Genomic DNA, 13,001 nt, shown 5'->3' on the forward strand with positions numbered 1-13,001 from the left:
AAGAGCAACTGTGTGCATGCGTAAAACTGACATGTGACGGTCGTTCTGGGGTTTTTTTTTTTATTTGCGAAATCACGACTTACAAGTAGACTTGTAGATGTATCTCAAGGGTCGTGGTATTATCCGGAAACTTTGTGAAGTGGAACACCATTTTACCCCTGACCTGGACAAAATGCCTAAACCACTTCTTTCTAAGGAATTTAAGAACAAAACAAACATGAATGAGAACATTTAAACACTGTAATTATCATAATTTTTTACGTTAATTAAACAACGAGATTATCCTACCGTAATTGTTGCCGCTTGTGAAAGATATGAACTTCAGATATTGTTGCAAACTGTGTAACATCACTTGTTGAAGTATTATAACGTTCATCGTAAGTCATATATAAGTGACTGTATACATATAAAGCAATCGTTCAATTTTATGCACGTGAACATTTTCTCTCATGGCATATTTTATCGTGCACAGTATAAAGTTCAAACGATACTGTCATATACAATAGTATTCCATAATGATGAAAAATTTTTTCATAGAGGTGATCGATGATTACTTGTGCAAATCTTAAATTAAATCGCATCAGTCAAGTGAATGTTATTGAATTTAACGATATTATTGTATGATTATTATCATTAGTATTACCGTTATTGTTGTTGTTATTAAATTAATTTTTTTTCATTTAGTACCATCACACAGATGCAACGATAAGGAAGATTCGCAGTTGCTTTTTTCCTTTCGTTGTCCTCGTAATTTCTTTTTCTTACGACCAACTACCAAATATAATAAAGATTTATATTATGTATTATAGTTCCTATGTGCTTATTGTTACGTTCCAACAATTCAGTTGTTTATTGCGGTAATTTTCTATTTTGCTTCCTTAATATAATTACAGATGTCGTTTTAGATACCTAAATGCATAAAAAATGTTCATACTTGTACTGTATACATATCAATTCTGTGAAGTAAATTGATCAAATATCAATTGCAACGTACACTATATAATGCAGGTAATTCATAATGAGAGCAATTGGAATATGCTCTCATTTGTTTACATAATTGTATTACGTAGTAATTGTTCACAGAATTTAATTTATATCTAATTTTACTGTTTCCACATAGTTGTACGTGTATTATATAAATATAGTTATTTTTTTAGGTGTAAATTAATTTCGGTTTTTTTATAGTTTCATTTTATCAATTTTTGTTTCATAGTTCAATCTCAAATTTTTCTACAGTGAATTTCAGTTTTAAACGATGTTATCGTCTCGAAGAATAAAAAAAATTGTCCACTCACTAAAATCTGAGTCCAACCAGTCTTGGAAAATTTCCGAGGCTTGAAAAATTCTGATACCGGTTCTTGATATATCATTTGGAAACAAAGTTTCGATTGATCAACCAAATGTTACATCACATAAGTGTTATGAATTATAAAAAAAAAAAAAACTTACACTCGTCTTTCAAGAAAGGTCTGTACATTTAGAAATCCGAGAAGATTGTCGTAAATTGTGGGCCTGTTTCCCAAGCTTACTTTCTCAATCCCGCGGAAACGTCATTTCTGATAAATCATGATTCTAGCATATTCTAGCAAAGTACAAGATCTACGAAAAATCTCATGTTACAGTCATTTAATGGCGGTAGATTCAGCTGAAACGTGACGTTAGTTGATGCGATAATAAACAATCTTGCGATGTTAGTTATTGTAAGCAACTTCGACTTCTTGCGGTCACCGACACGCGAGAATCTTTGATGATTTTGCTATCAAAAGGGATAAAATTAAATAAGCTTCCGGCTCACGAATTGCACTGACATGCGGTGCGTGGTATTGCGATATAAAAAAGGTGAAATGTATCAGGATACTCTACGAAGGCTTCAGCAGTAGTCTGGATTCTTTCCCGAACCGGCACATGCGAAATTAACTAACAGACTTAAAAGGATAAGGCAGTATCTTTTTAAAACATATATACACATATTTGTAAAATAAATAGTAATCCAAACACATGTGGATACCCATATTTTAAATTCTTATTTTTTTATTTTATAGATAACGTTGCACGCGTGAGATAATTTCAGACGTTCGAACCAAAGCCGACCGTTTTGATCTATAATTAGAATAGCCGGGGAAGTCTTTGTGATTAGTTATTAACATTATCATAGAAAAGCCGCGGATACTAGAGGCGCATAAAGTGAAGCTAGTGTGCCAGTTCTTCCATAATCTAGCTTCTGGTCCACCTTTTCTCCCGCCTAGTTAAGTTGTCTGTATAGCACATCTTTCTCTCTCACCTCCATCCCTTCCAACATTCGTTCCCTGTCTGTTTATAGTCGCATAGCGCAATTACGTCACGCATCATTCCGCGATTCAACGGCACTAAGCCAGGTAAAGTGAGGAAACACTCGCCACTCGAGATACGGCAAAAATAGCAATAATTCGGGGTCAGGTGGAGGGGGAAACTCATCTTTGATATCATAATATTTATATCTGCTTTAATTTAACAGAATTATGATTCAATCAAAAAAATATAATAGCACGTAAAAAATATACACAAAATATTAAATATAAAAGTACGTCAAGGATATGAAAAAAATTCTGATATAACACACATATTTCAAAGGCCAAAATGATGATTTATTCAAAATTGAGTTCATTTTCAATGTCTTTACAATAAATAGTGTTACTAAATATAATTCATTTATTATTCCATATGTATTTTTCAAACTTTCCTATGAATGAATATTTTAATATGGAATTAATCATGTGGATGGGTAAAACCAAAGGGGTGTATGGAATGTGTATAAGCATAGTTTGTTCGCCTTTATGGCATGAGGCCATTGGTGTATATCTAAAGGTCGTGAGCAATTCTGAATACATACCGACTTCCGAACCTCATATTTTTCTTTTATAATTTATTTCGAAGTTTATAATTGGAAAACAATTCCTGCCTTTCTGAATGCTTAGTACTAAACTGTACACGTAATAACACATCTTCACAAGTATGGAAAATTGTTCAGAAAATTCTGATAAGTCTAACAAATATCTTGTATAAGATAAATCGGTGTCAAAAAATTCAAATAATTACAACTGAAACAAGTTATACATATACTATGTTATCATACTTCCATTGTCTTCGAATGAAAACAAAGTTGGCATCGCATTTGCTTTACGAACTAAACCTCGACCTGACGATCGGAAACATTTTTCATCGAAATGATCACTACTACCGAAATGAGAAATTGTTTGACAAGAAATGCCGTTCCGATCTGCTTCAAACTGTAACTGAAAATAGAGCAATTAGCGGAAGAAAATCTAAATTATGTGGAGAGTATTGGTTCTAAAAATAAGGTATGCATAAAAAATACGGCATAATGTGTTGTATACGTTACTATATATATCTAAAGTACATGCGTCAGATATAATTACAGGAGATTTATAATTAATAAATGTATTATTACATTTCTAATTACAGGAAACTATGTCACCCTTCGCCATTTTAAACAGAGTTGACGCTGCGAGTCAAGTTTCCTCAAAACGCTTGAAACCATCTCCAAGAGAAGAGACCCTGATATCAAAATTCGATACACTGCAGAAGTGTATGAAGCGTAGAGATACAAAACTACAATCATTGGGAGGAGCTATCGATGTCTTGAAAAGAACCTTAACCTATTCCAAAGGCGTAGAAACTATTTTTGAAAGGCATTTTTAAGATGTCAAATTGCAGATGCTGTTGAATGAATTTAACAATAATAATATTACACCAAATCATAGACAGTACCCCGAAAACATTAGGCAGTTGGCGTTGATGGTTTATTTCTATTATCCTAAAGCCTATTAGGTCAGCGTCAATATTTATATTTGCCTCATTCTGCTACCATCAGGAAATGGATGTCGTCATACGATTGTGAGCCAGATTTATTAACTGAAGTTTCTCATTACTTGCAGGCAGAAACTAACAAATCACCTTTTAAGGAATGTAACTTTAGTATTAGACGCAATTTCAATACGCGCAGAAGCGGCTTATGATGTAGCTAAAGACGAGTATTTTGGCTTTATCAATTATGGTGATTTTTGATTTCCTCATTTCTGTTACACTCGTTCTGTAACTTTCAAACTTTGATGTATTACTTTATTTATTATTTCTTCATTTCTTATTTTTTCCTTGTTCTGTGATACACCGGGCATGCCTATCAATTCAAATTTTAACCAACTGGTTTACTTGCCTCTGTTATGCTCAGCATAATGTGATAGTTATTATGTGATATTTTATTCTAATAACCCTATTTTGGTTTTTTTCCTTTTCCATGATGTACCTGCAATGGCAATCATTACATACTTTGACCAAATTACCTATTCATTAATATAATTCCTTATCTTGTCATTCATTCCCTTTTCACACAGCGCAGAAGTAAATTATATCCTAGAGACGTCGAACCAATTCTGGAACATTCGTAAGCCTTTCGACGTTTTTAAGAATTCATTGAGTTCTGTACTATCTAGGTGAGTTCCGCTTTTCTCACTTCTTTACTGCATTAATAATTTATTTTCATGATTTAGATCCCATCAATATCAACCTTCGACAAGTCTATTGCAAGTATACTTGAATTGTAGATTTCATACTTAAGTTATATTTTGCATCTTCTAATATTTATATCACACAAATCCAAATTTTCGGCCATATTGATCTGAAAAGATTTGATTTTCCAGATACAGCAGGGGTATGGAGAGATAAAACTGTAATATATACATCAATTGGTAATAGCATATGATAATTATTCTTCTGGGCCTGGCTCAATCTCAGGATAGCATCATTTTGTGGTGATTTTCTCCAACTGATACATCGATGGCTGAAAACACCAAAATCAGCGGCAAAATGAAGCGGAAACAATCTATTTATACAAAAATGTAATCTACTTCTCAGTTCTGAACAGGGAGTATCAATCTATATCCATACGAAAATGTAATAAACTTCTAAATCAATTTGTATATACGTAATTTATTCTACATATTATAATACATTCATGATTAACAGGATTCATTTTATGATTTACACGTTCATACTTGCATATTTTATACACTAATTTAACCACTTTTGCCATGATTAGGATTTTTTTTCATACATTGTTCAATTTATACGTGAATAAAACGAATAAATAGAAACAAAAAATGAAGAAATTTCAGCGAGTCTGCGCACAATCTTATCTTTAGGATAAACCATGGTGACTAAAGGTCATTTGAGGTAAGGAGGCCGAACGCGTATGGCGGAATCGTCGAAAAGTGGATCGTGAAAGTCACTAGCGCCGCCAGGCGGGTAAAATCCGCGGATCGTTCATCACTTTCACGGTCCATTTTGCCAGCATTGGGTTCGGCCTCCTTACCTCTAGTCTCCATGGGACAAACCCACGGTCTTAAATCAAACCATAGGGACAAACTGTCAGTCTCAGAGGGCAGATGTTTGTGCTCGGTTAGTAGATATTGTGTGCGACAGGTGCGTACCAACTGCAACGACAACTATCTCTGTCGGACGCGCTGCGCCCCCCCCCCCATTACCGGAGCGCTCGTTCCAGTGTAATATAGAGATCAGTGACTGATGGCTGGTGTTGAAAGCGGCCCAGACAGGAAAATACAGTTAATTTCGTGAATGACTGATAGTGATACAGATTCGGCAAACGAGTATACACGTTTGATGGACGGGCACGTTGCCGAAGTTCGCCCAGACGGGTTGGTCTCTGATCGGAGAAAACGACGTTCAAAAAGCCACGAACGTCCCGTGGCAAGCGAGACTTCCTCACAGGTATTGTTCCACAAAATTGCTTTCGTATGAGTTGCGGGTTTTTTTAAAAATCAGGATGTTCGTTTGTTGCGCACAAGAATTTGTACACCCACCTAGACCTTGTAGGATATCACGGATGAATTTCTCGTTGGCATATTTTCATTCCATGTAGGAACATTGGCATAATTGGCCATTGGATGACACATCCTACTGTCATACATCAAATGTAATCGCGATTGTCCTTTTTATGTTTGTGTCTCAAACACAATTTTTACTTTATGCGGATGCATCAAATGTTTCATTCTCATGAATGCATTGGGAAAATATGGAGCTTTACACGGTTTTGTGCCTCACAAGTATTTCTAACATAGGCAGAGCGTCAAAAGTCTAATTCTATACCGCAGGCAAAGTGACAGTTGGTCGAATTATCTCAACTGGTAAAGTAGGAATCTGTTTTTTTCGCTACTATTTGACTCGATGTACTCATTTGAAATATCTGCTATACAAAAAATTTTGTAGCTCTTTTCTGCCTTACTTTTCTTTTCCCTTATCGCCCTTATCCTCACAGTCAATTTGAGAAAACTAGTCAATACAAAAAGTAGTCAATTTCTTAACAATTCTACAAGAACACTGACTCTAAGATTCCACTTTCAATGTGTTAAGAAGTTATAAAAACATTAATTCAATGATTCCTTTCCAAAGTTCTCACTTTTATTCAATAAATTTGATATACGCTGTAACAGTAAAACACGAATTCTGAAGTGCATGTAAAGATTTTTTATTTCAAATTGCTGTAAACAACTGAAAGTGCCTTGGATTCACACTCTGTGATCAATGTGCTGCACATCTTTGACATTGGAATGATTTTTGATAGACAAATCACTTTGATAGGGGGAAAATGGAGTTCCAGATGTTCGCATCGAAACGCCAGGGTCTACAACTCTCGTAATACCAGAACGAAGAAGACATGGATCAAATTCTGGGGGCCCACCTAATAACTCTGATGAATTCACAAATGAAGATGAAGAGGAATTGAAATATGGAGCTGCTCACGTCATAAAGCTATTCGTCCCAGTATCGCTTTGCATGCTAGTAGTGGTTGCCACTATCAACTCCGTCAATTTCTACACAATCAAGGACATATATTTGTATGTGGAGATAATTTATTTTACATCTTAAATGACATTACAGTTTGATTATTGCACTAAATTCCACTGCAAATTATTATTCCATTAAAAAAATTGTTTTTTTTATTTCAACTTTTTTTATAGATTGTATACACCATTCCGCGAAGAAAGTCCACATACGAGTACGAAGGTATGGCAGGCCATTGCCAATTCGTTCATACTGATGTCAGTCATTGTGGTAATGACTGTGATATTAATTCTACTGTACAAGTATAGATTTTATAAAACTATACATGCTTGGCTAATCCTGAGCTCTTTGATGCTCCTCTTCTTATTCTCGATATTATATTGCGAGTGAGTAAAAATCGTGACTAAACTTAATTGAAATAATAATAATAATAATATATATTGTTGGTTATATTTTATTCAATTTAATTTTATCACTCTTTGTATGGAAAATCTTTATGCCATAGATTTAGTTCTAGAAAGCTTGATTCCTTATTTAGATCCTTTAGCGATCTGGCAGAAATTCAAATTTTTTTTTTTCTAGGGAAGTGCTGAGGGCTTATAATATACCAATGGATCTTATAACATTTTCCATTGGTTTGTGGAATTTTGGAGTTGCTGGAATGATCTGTATTCACTGGCAGGGGCCGCTACGTCTGCAACAAGCCTATCTAATTTTCATTGCTGCATTAATGGCCCTGGTGTTCATCAAGTATCTACCTGAGTGGACCACTTGGGTTGTTCTCGGAGTCATTAGTATTTGGGGTAATTATTATTGGGAATTTTTTAATCAGCAGATAGTACAGTAAGCATTCAACATATTTTCCTCATGTTTTAGATTTTTAATTCAAAATAAATACGAATTGTTTAATTATTCAACTGTTAAGATAAATTTACTGTTAAACAAATTGTTAAAAATTTTTCTTCCACTAACTCTGGTATAATTTTGCAGATTTGATAGCTGTGCTCACACCCAACGGACCTCTTCGAATACTAGTTGAGACAGCACAAGCGAGAAATGAGCCGATATTCCCGGCATTAATTTATTCTTCGACGATTCTCTATACCTTCACCATGAATTATGTTGGCTATGTAGCTACACCAACGGTGTCTATGGCCAGTGGCGATGCAGCTGCAGGTGATACTGTTGGCTCACCAACTCCTACACAAACACGGAGAAGTGCTGGAGCTGGAGATTCAGAGGAAGGTGGTTTCACTAATGAATGGGTAGCAACACATGGTAATGAACAATCTAAAACGCTTCAAGCTAGACAATGGTTAGCTGAAAACTGGAAATAAGAATATTAGCTCATTTGTATCAGAGGAGCGGTAAATTGTGAATTTAATTGCAGCTGATCGAAGTGCGAGGAGAGCTAGAGAAATTAGAGAAGAGCCCTCATCGTTAACTGAGCCTTCTCGACCTGGTCAGTATAGGAACGAGTCGCAACAGCAACAGCAAGCTGCCATGGAAGAGGAAAGAGGAATTAAGCTGGGCCTGGGAGATTTTATTTTCTATTGTGTCCTAGTAGGCAAAGCGTCCAGTTATGGTGACTGGAATACGACACTGGCTTGTTTCGTGGCCATATTAATTGTATGTACAGATTATGGAGTAACATGATTGAATGAATGTACGTTTATAATGCTGACGCATTCTTATGTTTCTGTTCTTAGGGCCTGTGCCTGACGCTGCTCCTCCTAGCTATTTTCAAAAAAGCTCTACCAGCTCTTCCGATTTCAATCACAGTTGGTTTGATATTTTATTTCGCAACTAGAGTGATCGTTGCGCCATTTGCGGACAGTCTAGCCAGTGAACAAGTATTTATTTAACTTTCGGGACTTTGGATTGAAGTGACGTAAAAAAAATCATATTTCGCAATTTACGTCAAGTGATTGTGACATCATGTATATCGTAATGATGAATTGTAAAACCGAATGGTTTTACGAAAACAAACGTGCCGTTTGAAAAGCCCGTGAGCCATTCGTTCTATAAAACCAAGTGCTGCTGTTGCACAGCACGTCATACACTTGACACAATCTAGTTTGATAATAAACTTTGTAATATGTATTGCTAGTAAATTAGCACCTATCCACGATAGTTTTCATGACTTTACTATACAGCGAGAAATGGTCACTACTTTGATATAGTAAAGACGTTTTGATCTACGAACGTGAACGTGAGTGTATGTATTGAGAAGGTTAGAAGTTGAAACTTATTCCAATGATTGGGTGGTATATATTTATTAAGTTCCGTTGCTGACAACTAAAACACTTTCATTCGGTCTGTAAATAAAGGAACGATGAACAATTCGGTACAAGGTGTAATTTATGTTTACAAAGCAAAGTTTTTCGTATACGAGTTGTCCTTTTTAATTCAGAGTTACTTAAACCAAGCTCCGCGTCAAATTACGAATTTCAATCATTCAAGATTGTCATATTGACGTAATGTAAATTTGAAAATAATAAATACTTTACATAAATCTACCGCATGATCAAAAACATTACAGGATTCAAGTAAAAAACTCCTACTATAGTCAGCAGAGTAGACTGCGAACTATTGTAGAATAATACAAAAAGTGGAAAAATTATCTTCATTTTGAAGGAGTAGTTTCATGATGGATTTTCCAAAGCTTGAGTCTTTTTGCGGAACATTTGTCCACCAGATTAGACACAGCTTACCTTACAGTAGCGTGTACCGACAAGAATATCGACACGTTTTCCGGTTAGATATGAGCAAATACAAATATCAACATTATTGATAACGGTTATCTACGTTCTCGAGATATAGACACAAATTTTTTCCCACATTTTTAAGATTGTATTCAATCATGCGTTATGTCGAATTTTTTCATCTTTAAAATTTATCGACTTCGACATTTTTAAATTTATGACAACGTCCTTTTCAGCTTATAATCGTTTTGTAATGACATTCCAAGAAGGCACGGGATAGCTATTCGCATCAGCTATTATTCTGTGACCATTTAGAAATTTTCACGTTCAAATTATTCCTGAAACTGATTCAACCGGAATAGATAATTTCTAAGAAATTAAAGACAGGCGGCTTGCAGCTCTGAGACCATTTTTACAACCAATATCTACACCTATCAAAGTCATCGTAACAGACAGTATAACACCACCAATGTTTTACGAAAAGCCGTCGATTTGTTGCAAAGCATCTGGAACTAAGAACGACATTTCATAAAGCCAACAAAGTTGCAACTGCACTTTGTGATATCTGGTGATATGCCATTCCGAGGGAACAGTAACCAGATACCGCGTCTTCAAGTTACATACAAGACCGTTCGAAGAACGCTGACCGCTTTACCGCGGATCGCCGCACAGCACAAGCCGTGTGTGTGCTCATACTGATACACTGTAGGCGCAACATCGCCTTAATTATTGTTAGTAATCAGAAGTATTCAGTAATTAGCTCAGCATCAGTTGGTTTGACGCATATACGTGTATTAACATACTTGCATCTGTATAATTGACTCCGGAACTCGTAACAGATTCTCGGATTCTCCCTAATCAGTTTTATATACCTCGTCTGCAAATTGATTAGATCAGGCTGCACATAGATTGCTGTCATATACCGAAACGAATTTATCAATCGGATGTCTTAAGGACTTCGTATTGAAACGGGACTGTAAATATCGAATCAAAACGAATTCCGTTCAATTCCGAATCTCTAATTTCGGAGAGCGAATAGGTGTAATCCAGATGCACTAACATCTAAACAAGAACATTGTTTGAGTATTATTCTCCTCATTGCTGTAAAACCAAACTAATTGTAAGTAATTTGCGTATCTATTTTTAATTAAGAATGAAGAGATATCAATCGAAGTTCTGCGAATAAGTAGTGTAATACGGCTAAATACTATTAGATAAATTTGTGGCAATTATATTTTCATGATATCTGTGTAGCAACAAGTACTGCTGAAGCCTCAACGACTATTATACGATAATATCCTTGGTCCTTAATGTTGTTTTAATCGTATTGCAAGCGTATAACGCGACTCTGCACCGATTGCTACTTGTTAACAACGAGTCACCGCAGCGTGCCGTTAATAATTCCTGTACACAAAAAGCAACAAAGCATGCTACATATGTGCAGTATACCTGTGTACTTATAGAGACAAACCGTAAACAATTGCGCCTACGAAAACCTACACCGTATGCGGTTGTCTCAGCTATGTCGAGCATCAGAATGACGTAGGTGTGACAATCTCGTAACTAGAAATTGGATAACCCGTGTAGGAAAAATGTGAATTTTTGAAACTTTCTTGCGAACTGAACTTTATTATGAATTTAGTTTATGCGTTTGTCTTCTTCTCTTCATAACGTAGCTGTTCTCTTACAGAGAAAATCACAAAATAACATCCGGCTATCAAGTAATGACTTTTTATTATAACGTAATGTGTCACGAAGAAGAGTTTTTTTTTTGAATGATACACATATAATTAGTAATTACTATAGTAAATTCTGAGAAACTCTGCTTTAGGCTGATAATTTAAATCGATCAGCATCAGTCGCAAAATTTCTCTTTCCTATCAGTTCATTTGATCTGACCATAGTTGCCTACAGATAAAATTGTGTAGATAAAATTCATATTTCGGAGAGTCTAAACATTGTGATTCGTTCGCTACAGACTCCGCAGTTAGCCAAGCCGCTGTGGCTTCAAGCGTGGGTGGGTGACTCGTTTTGCATTATAGTCGTCATGCCGTACCGGATTCGGCATAGTCACCAGGATTCTCAGGACTGAGGCTATTGTTTGCGAAAACGAGTGCAAAGGTAACGCGTCGGTCAAAAAACTTGTTGAATCTCGTGAGCATGGTGCTAAAACACGTTTTTAGCACGTTTTACTTAGGTACAACTTTTCGGCAAATCACCGTTATTATCACTTCCGTTAAATTGAGTCACCAGTAAATTGGCAATAGCTATTTCATAAAACGTATCAGCGGGATGCGATAATGTATATGGAATCACGAAGGCGTATAGGTATACATATCTATGTAGAGCCTTTAAGAACATTCGAACACACAGCTTCGCCCACTTGATATAACTGTATTACGTTTTGTATGTATTCGTAATGCACGATGAATTTATAATTCATTGCAAAGATTATTTTAAACATATCAGCCAAATTGTTGAAAACTTTTCCGCATTTTCTAATTCATGATAAATATTTTACTAGTATTCTTGTAAACATGTAGTTTTAGGCGACGGAAGCGCGGCTATTTTGCAGCTGTCTGGAAATAGAAGGTGGAACAATAGATATTTGAAGTGTTGTTAAATAGGAAAGATCACGGATATTAGAATATGGGTTTTATGCGACATGTAGAGATTACAAATCATGTGGTTATAATGGATTCTTACAGTATCGGTGTGTGTTAAGTAAGGTATACACATTACAGTTGTTGAAAATAATAGCATAGGACTTAAACCGCTAAATTCTAAAACCAAATAACATGCGCTAATTAATTTAGAATACAGAATAAATCAATTATCGTTACCTCATCGTCAGTGCGCATATCATTTCCGTTTATTCATTACCATACGACTTATTTAACGGTAACCGGTAATGACATGTGATGTGCATACACTATAAAATTCGCAAACGCGCGAAATTTGGTCGCAGTAACGTGACTAGAGGCAATGGATCCCACGCGGTGAAAACTATCCTTTCGAAGAGTGCAATTGGTGCATTTCATCATGGTAAACAATTACATGTAAAATACACATGATTCTACTACGCTTCTATCTTGAGCTATCACCGCATCATAATTTATGCGGTTTTCATTCATCCTCTGGACTAATCCGAGCCGCAGCTGACTCGCAACACTTACTCTTACCAAATTAGTCCCCGCTGAGATGCTGCGTTTCTAAATAAATATAAAAATTTGGCTGCGCAGAGCCTTTTTTTTCTTATAAACTAATTTCGGACATTCAGCATTTGGACACCGCAATAAAACCAACGGAACCCGCCAATGATCCGTCACTGGGCCGACAGGCAGATTGCCGCGCATGCGCACGGCGCTGTTCAAGCATCGGTGGGCACGGAGTGGGGGTCGAAACCTGTTCGCGAGACTCCGACGCCTACTCGGCGTC

General features: G+C 35.9%; 1 protein-coding gene and 1 long non-coding RNA gene across 4 annotated transcripts; both read left to right on the plus strand.

Moving 5' to 3' along the window:
- Position 1: 1 nt before the first annotated feature.
- LOC124297286 (uncharacterized) lies at positions 2–5,094 on the plus strand. Of its 3 annotated transcripts, XR_006906569.1 has the most exons (4): positions 2–3,338; positions 3,463–4,054; positions 4,392–4,490; positions 4,698–5,094. It is a non-coding gene; the product is annotated as an uncharacterized LOC124297286 (long non-coding RNA). The 3 variants fall into 3 exon arrangements; XR_006906568.1 differs by having other exon boundaries at positions 3,463–4,490; XR_006906567.1 differs by having other exon boundaries at positions 4,392–5,094.
- Positions 5,095–5,295: 201 nt separating this feature from the next.
- LOC124297283 (presenilin-1) lies at positions 5,296–9,206 on the plus strand. The gene is made up of 7 exons (XM_046748151.1): positions 5,296–5,784; positions 6,655–6,911; positions 7,035–7,244; positions 7,441–7,661; positions 7,849–8,136; positions 8,249–8,487; positions 8,568–9,206. Exons 1-7 carry the CDS (start codon positions 5,632–5,634, stop codon positions 8,721–8,723), a joined length of 1,524 nt encoding a protein of 507 aa, XP_046604107.1. The 5' UTR covers positions 5,296–5,631; the 3' UTR covers positions 8,724–9,206.
- The last annotated feature ends 3,795 nt before the right edge of the window (positions 9,207–13,001 follow it).

The sequence above is a fragment of the Neodiprion virginianus genome, chromosome 2 (assembly GCF_021901495.1).
Source record: "Neodiprion virginianus isolate iyNeoVirg1 chromosome 2, iyNeoVirg1.1, whole genome shotgun sequence".
In the NCBI taxonomy this organism is placed as follows: domain Eukaryota; kingdom Metazoa; phylum Arthropoda; class Insecta; order Hymenoptera; family Diprionidae; genus Neodiprion; species Neodiprion virginianus.

What these genes read in the sequence shown, in the direction of transcription:
- LOC124297283 (XM_046748151.1), top strand. Translation starts at nt 5,632, where the DNA reads ATGACTGATAGTGATACAGATTCGGCAAACGAGTATACACGTTTGATG. An exon ending in CAAGCGAGACTTCCTCACAG is followed by an intron (nt 5,785 to 6,654) that starts GTATTGTTCCAC and finishes TCACTTTGATAG; the next exon opens with GGGGAAAATGGAGTTCCAGA. An exon ending in CGGAGTCATTAGTATTTGGG is followed by an intron (nt 7,662 to 7,848) that starts GTAATTATTATT and finishes ATAATTTTGCAG; the next exon opens with ATTTGATAGCTGTGCTCACA.